Here is a 7441-nt window from a genome sequence, read left to right as displayed (position 1 = left end):
TGGATTTTTTTTTTTTTCACTTCCTCCTCCCTAGATATAAAAGTAACTGGCAATGAAAAACAGTGAACCATAAAGAATGCCTGTTGCCTTTCCCAAGCATGATGTTTTTTGAACCTTTATGGTAAATAGGAACTACATGACATGCCTGGAAATAGACAATGGACAAAGAAGCTGATGTGCACTAACTGGCCTGTCCTTAAAAAACAACAGTCATTTAAACATTAAAACAATCATCAAGCTTTTGGGGGACTCAGTGTGCGTGATGGTGGTTAAAGGAAAGACTGAAGTTGTATTTCTGAACAAGCCCTCAAACAGCTACTGAAGGTTGAACTCTTCTGTGTTTGCCTTCTGTGCGCATTTCTGTTAGACCTGGAGCAGAAGCCTGTTTTCACTTTCCTACCTCTCTGGGCTGCCTTTGTTTATTAAGCTGGCACCTGTCTCCTGTACTTTCTCAATCCGGGGCCTGAAACCATCCATGTCCAGCTTGGTAGCTTCAAGTTTACGAAGTAAAGCTTGTGTTGATTCTTCATTCTTCCCATAATCAGAGGTCTCTAGAATGAAGCTCCTCTCTGCCAGCCATGCCTCCACCTCCAGTAGCTGTATAAAATACAGGGACAAGCCTGAACACAGCTGTGTCTAGGTCAAGACAAAAAAAAAAACCTGGAAAGCAGTGGTGGCCAAAGAGACACATCACTGAAAATGGAAAGCAGCTTAGGTGTCTTCCTGTAGTGCAATCTAGCAGATACTATTCAAAAATATACATACCCAGAACCCAGTAATTAAGGTTAAATGTTTATCCCTCACTGCAGTTACTGTTATTTTTCCACTATATCCATATTTACCAGACAGGAAAAATCAGGACAGTATGAATTCTGCTCGTATCTCAGCAATTGCATCCATTCAACAATATAGGTATCAGTTCTTTTAAGCAAAGGAAGACCAAAATAAATCTATTGTGAACCATCTTTACCTCATTTAGGAACAGATGGGCCTCATATGACTGCATGAGCCGTTGTCTCCTCTCTTGAGCCTCTGCTTTCAATGTTTCTACAGAAGTCTCCAGTTTCTTCATATGCTCCGTAATCTTGCGAGAGGCTGAGTGGCCTCCCCGTACCAGTTTCTGCCCTGTACTCAGCACTGCCTTGGTTAAAGCATCTCGACTGCTTATCTCATTCTCCAAATTCTGGAAAGAGTAAAAAGTAAAATGGCAGACCAAAAATAAAAGCTATGGAGATTTTTATACCAGATAATGTAGTAATGTAATTCAATTATAAATCTGTTTTTTATACATCAAGATGGGTCAGAGGTGCAATGCTTGAAATGGATGCTTGAAATGGAGTGTAGGAGTTTTTTTGGGTAAAGGAGTGATTATAGAAATAAAATACTGCCATGAAGTTTGGACTTTGCTGTGTATTCACCTCAGAGTGTGGAAGAAAAAGGCTCTAACCACAAACCTTTTTTCTGTAAATTCCACTGAAATATACCCACTTCTACCCCTTTACATGGTGTTTCTTGAATTAAAATGTGTCTAGGGAAGGGAAATCAATTCAGCGGCTCATCAGAATTTATCACTTGCCAGTGTATTTGTTGAAGATGCAGCTTTGCACAACAGCCACTGCGAACACTGTGGGTACACATACTACCAGGCAGCCATGAGGACAAGGAGAGAAGAAAACTACCTGAACCAGTTCTCAGAGACTTTACTTGAAATTAATTTTTGAAGACTGGTAGAGTTTTAAATGATATACATACCTCCATATACTCCCTCATATGATATTTGCCTGGGTGGGCAAGGACCATGCCATCAATTTGTCTGTGGACAGATGTGCATTCCCTGGCTAACTACACCTGAGCATACACTCCACCATTTTACAACTGTTCTGTTTCTTTGTATAGGTATGGCACAGACAGACTGCAATGCTGTGTTAATGTAGAAGAGATGCAATCTCTGGGAAGAGGAGCTGCTTTTTCAACTTAATTATCAGACTTGGCTGAAAAAGAGCTCTGACTCTAATCTTGCGTTTAACTACCCTCTATTAATTTCAACAGCCACTATGTTGTTGAAAAGTGACACTGTATCTGACCCCAGCAGAATGAAATCCAGTGGCAAAGATTATGAAGCATTTTGTACTATATATTAATAATAAGCTAGGAGCATGACAAACAACTTTGCAGTTGAACCTTTAAGAACATGTATTCGCAATACTTCGTTTATAACAACAGGAATAAAAAAAAAATAATCGGGGGAGAGGGCAGTGAGGGGAAACTCTGTTCCAAGCCAAGCAGCTGTGTGTATATATATTATATTTGTGAGTAAATGCAGTTTTGAAGATAATTTTTAAAATTATTATTATTTTATATATATATATATATTTTTTTTTTTTTTTACGGTGATACATGTAATGCATAATCTCTTTTGTGGTAACGAACCAAGGACTGAATTTTGCAAATCCGGCTCATTAAGATAAACAATATAGGGTGGAACTATTAGTATATTAAATTCTTGATGGTCATGGTACCTCTGACATTTGTTTGCCTGCAAGCCAGCATCAAAAAAACCCAAAGGTGTAGAGGCCCTGGCTGCTAAAAGACTGAGAATTTAAAGCTTATATTGTAACCCTGCTTCTGGGAGAATAAGAAGCAAAATGGCAGAAAGAATTGTCATTTCATTATGCACTGGTATTATGGTCTATATCTCCCATTCTCACAGTTCATTGAAATATTTTGAGCCCTGGCCAATTAATATAAAGATAATTGCAGCCTAAAGCTGCATCTCCACTGTTCCTTCAGTTATCTCAAGTATTTTCTGAAATTAATTCAGCTCAAACATTCATTTCTTCTGTGAACATAATCACTTCCCTACCATGTCAATCTGTTCATAATTTTTAGGACTAATTGCACACATAACATTTATACTTTTAACCATGACGAAGCTGTTTAATCTCAAAGTCACCAACTGCATCTTGCTTAAATACAGAATTTTTACAAATATGAGAATTACACTTAGTACTAAGAAGGTGCAAACTATTTAGAATATACCCATGGGTCTTATTCAGGAATATTCTAGAAGATGCATTTGAGAGTCTTCATTAAATTGTGAGTACACTTAGGATAAATCAACTTTTTAATAGACTTCATCCCTGTCCTAGTATGTCACCTGTAGCAGTCTTGATTCTTTTCCCTGGGGACATTTCAAACTTTTTGTAAGTTCAGATTTTTATTTGTAGACATGCAGATTGCACCAAATGCTTGGGCCTACTCTCTCTCTGTGTCTATATATCACACATACGCCTACTTTATAAGATATTCTGTCTTACCCAGCCCTATTGCAGATTGCACAGATTTTCCTGAGGCACTTGACCTGGCACTTAAATGGGCTGCCATTTGCTAATATTAAACACCAATAGCTTCTGAAAACTTCTAGCAGGACTTTTTTTTTTTTTTCTTCCACCTCATGTTTGCAAAGAGACAGTTCTCCTTATTAAAAAAACCCCAAACAATTAGGAAAGCAGCTGCTGTTTTACTGGTATTTGAGATGACAGTGTTCCAGGCACTGCTTTCTCTGATGGCCTATCTGAATCTTGTGACACAATTCAACAGCTATCTGGAAAGCTACCACTGGAATGAAGGTCAGCTAAGGATCATTATAATATTCTGTTAACTCCCTCCAGACTAGAAAGAGTTTTGGGGGAACTTTTTCCTGTGAGCAAAACCTGAGACATCTGAGCAACAAGCTTACTTGGTTCAAAGCATTTTGTTAGGACATCTGTTGCCCAATGAAGCTATGACAGCATGCACAACAGTTTGTAAAATGTATTTTGTAGTGAAAAGGCCAGGTTTTGAACTCACTTCAAAGAAAGAGCCAATGTGTCCACAGAAAAGCATATGGTCTGCTACCTACACCACTGCAATGATAAGCAGCGTGGAATCCCATGTGTTGCCAAGTCACGGACATATCCTTCAAAAAATGTCATTATTATCAGACACGGGTGAAAGTAATCCCTGGCATCATGAATCCTGTTATTCAAAGCACAGTAGATGAAGTTTGCCAGAGGCAAAGTGAATTCTGTGTTCTCTCTTTGATTCTAAAGATGGAGAATGGTTCTCACATGACATTACCTGGTGCTTTTCTTGTAGACTCTGAACAGTTGCCAGGGAATGGCCATAATCCCTGGAGGAAGCCATGGGGAGCTTCTCATGAACCCAAGCCAACTCCTCATCAATATCTCGGAAGAACTGGAATTGAAGTCTGCTTGCCTCCAGACTCCCACGTCTCTCCTGCAAAGGGTCACGTAGACTTTTGTATCTGTAGGTTTTAAAGGGAATCAAGTGAGGAACACAGATTAATAATGGATGAATGCAACACATTGTTTTCAGGATGATGAAGAACAGGAAAGAAAAAAAAATGCAGAGAATAAAAAGCCTGATAAAAATAGGAAAAAGACGGCAGGAGACAGGCCATGCACTCTCAAACCTCTGCACCAGCTGATCCACTCTCTCTTCTAGTTCATCAGCAAGGAAATGCTTCTCCTTCTGGAACTGCTGAGCTGTGACCACAAGCTCTTGCAGCCGGTCCCTATGACCAGCAATATCTTCCTCCAGTTCTTCTTGCTTCTTCAGATGGCTGTTCAAAACCACCAGATCATTGTTGCTATATGGTGCTTTCAACTCATCTTCCACATCTTCCAACCATTTCTCCATATCCTCTACACTTCGCTGAAAATGAAGGCCCTGAGGATAAGTGGGAAGAAAATAAAAGATCTTTCAAACATTTAGGACAGACAACATGATATAAAAGTTTGGCCACTTTCAGTAAGAATTACACACAAACACAGAAAAACTTCCCAGTGCTCAGTGAACAATTTCCAGATACGATGGTGGTCCACATGAAGAAGATAATTCTGTCAGAGTGAATGCAAGAATAGGTGCAGAGAACATCAAGAGCTCATCTTACTTCTGCTGCACAAATATCAATAATGGACACAGTACCTTAAAAATAAGCCATTTAAAGGAAGAGCTCTATTTTATACCCACAGAGCATCTGATAGCCCATACAAAACTCACAGTCATTAGAAGTCATGTGTCTGGAGCTAGAAGAATGAAAAGCAGCTGTGGGTTTATTTCTCATTGTGTTGGAGAAAAGATGCCATTGGGACAGATGCAGAGAGTTGACATTTTCTCTCAGTATCAATCTCTGGAATCCTGATCTAAACCAGCAGCAGAAAGCAGAAGGGAATACAGCCTATGAATCCTTTTCCCTCCATAAGGGTCTCCAGTTTTCCCAGCACTTCCATTCAATCAGTCCACAATTAGTAGTTTCTTTGCTCTAATGGTCTTGAGGAATCAGGTTTGATTGTATCAAATGACACGCTCGTAGATGAGATGTGTAGGAAGGCAGCTGTGCTGTCTCTGGAAATGATACCAAGACCCAACCACTGGCCTCCCTGCATTACCTTGTAAGCATCCTGCAGCTTGGCCTGTTTATCTTGGCAACTTGCTAGCAGTTCCTCCCATAGCTCTTCCATTTCTTGTAGTCTGGACTGAATGGCTTCAGGGGCATAGTGCTTCTCACGGAGCATCTTCTCCCCTTCCTATAGCAGAGAGAACAGTTAAAGCTTTCTTCCTTTGCTGAACGCACCAGAACATACTCCTTTTGCCTTTGTAAACAGAGTTTACTGGCACTGATATGGGCTGGCTGCAGCCTTCACTTACTGACATAACAGACAGAAGAACAGATCTGCAGAAGGAAAAACAGATAAAAGCAAAATACTTATTGAAACTAGCACAGAGATTGATTTTCCTGTTTTTTTTCTGGCCTCTAAAGTTATTTGAAATGCTAGAAGGCAGTATTAGAAGACAAAGAGTGAAGAGAATTTTCATTACACAACAGCTACATGGCCTGAAAGCTGGCAGGGAGCCTAATTTGCAAGCACTCAGTTTTTTCTATTATGTCCCACATTCTGTGATCATTGTTTGAGATTGCCCAGCCACCTGTCCTTTTCTATTCCCTTCTTTGCATGTTAAGAGAGAACTATCTCCTGCAAGTGGACCACTGTGTGCGATAATAAAACCACTTTCAACCATGTACCATTGTACCACTGTATTATGCAATAAAAGTCTATCTGCATTTCTATTCCCTGAGTGGCAGATGCTTAACAGGTTGGCAGAAGAAGAGGTGGAGGTGGCACAGCAAGACCTCCATCAAGTAGAAGAGTCTCTAGGCATATCCTTAAGCTGGGACCGAGTTTGCTTTAGAATGTTAAGTTGAGCTATTTCTACATTTTGCAATGAGGAAGAGGAGGCACAGCAAGAGAAAGATGCTATACCAGGACAGCAAATGTTAATTTTCTTCTAAAGAATGACCACTAAGGTTATTCCCAACCAAAAAGACAGCTTATCAAGAAATAATGTGAAAGAGATTGTGCAAACAACTCTTTAAAAACAGATTAGAGAGAATTGTAACTCCACGCTTTAACGTCACTGTTGTGCCTACACACAGGGGGGTTAAAAGTTTTGGCTGTTTTGTTTTGTTTTGTTTTAAAAAGGGAAACTTTACAATACTGGATGCAGGTGAGTCTGAACAAGGAATCTACTTTTAATGCTTAGTTATCTATTGCAAAATACAGCTATAAGCACTGTGCTGAAAATAAGGTTAATAAACATGTAACAGTCTGTCCTTCCAAACTCATCATCTGATCACAGCTTCTGCCAAGCATCTGACAAAGCTTGTCAGAGTTCCCTCATATCTCTCCTACTAGCGTGTCTCTGCAAAGGCAACAGTTGAAAACTCTTCTCGATCCTTTTTGTTAGACACAGCTTATCTGACTTGTTGAAGTTGTACATCCAATCAGCTAGGTTCTCTGCTGGAAAGAAACAGGGGTCCCCCTAAAGTGGCATCACCCCAGAGAAGAAGTCCCTAAAGTCAGCTGACTGAATCTTTAATTGAAAGCACCTATCTCTTTCCATTGCATATACAGTGAATATAGATAGCAAGCTCACACTAGACAGTAAGAAAGAAGTTGAAAGAAACCAATGGTGACAGAAAGTTCTTGATGGACACAGAAAGAATAAGCTTCCCAGTCCTCTCAGAGACAGCATGAATGATATCAGCGAGGGGACAGTTATTCCCCCTCGCTTGAGATCACTGTAATTTAGACTGTCTGCAGAGTCTTTCATGCCAGTTGCCCCCCCCCCTTGCCATCAACCCCGCTTCTCTCACAGATTTGATGGAGTCCAGGCGGTTTCTATTGGCCATGATCTCTGCTTGGAAAGTCTGGTGCTTCTGCAGTTTGGTCTGCAGATTGCTTGGATCCTTCCAGCTATCATCCTGGGCAATGCTATTCTTCTCATTGATCCAGGCAGCCACCTTTGGGCAGAAAAGAACAAAAGCAGACAAAACCTCAGCTCTGACCTGCCAAGCTCTCCTCTAATGTGTATAAAA

At 40.2% G+C, this 7441-nt stretch overlaps 1 protein-coding gene across 1 annotated transcript in view; it reads right to left on the bottom strand.

The window, feature by feature from the left end:
* SPTBN5 (spectrin beta, non-erythrocytic 5) overlaps positions 1-7441 on the bottom strand; it is a 98190-nt gene that overhangs the window by 15625 nt on the left and 75124 nt on the right. Inside the window, exons 49-54 of the mRNA XM_082057449.1 lie at positions 7220-7366; positions 5454-5591; positions 4475-4731; positions 4120-4306; positions 971-1183; positions 401-597 (exon numbers count right to left, since the gene is read on the bottom strand). Coding sequence (XP_081913575.1) covers positions 401-597; positions 971-1183; positions 4120-4306; positions 4475-4731; positions 5454-5591; positions 7220-7366 — 1139 coding nt within the window. The remainder of the gene's footprint in view (positions 1-400; positions 598-970; positions 1184-4119; positions 4307-4474; positions 4732-5453; positions 5592-7219; positions 7367-7441) is intronic.

This window comes from Streptopelia decaocto, assembly GCF_964273445.1.
Source record: "Streptopelia decaocto genome assembly, chromosome: 7".
NCBI lineage: Eukaryota > Metazoa > Chordata > Aves > Columbiformes > Columbidae > Streptopelia > Streptopelia decaocto.
The sequence above is the reverse complement of the archived record's forward strand: the minus strand, read 5'-3'. Positions and strand labels throughout refer to the sequence as shown.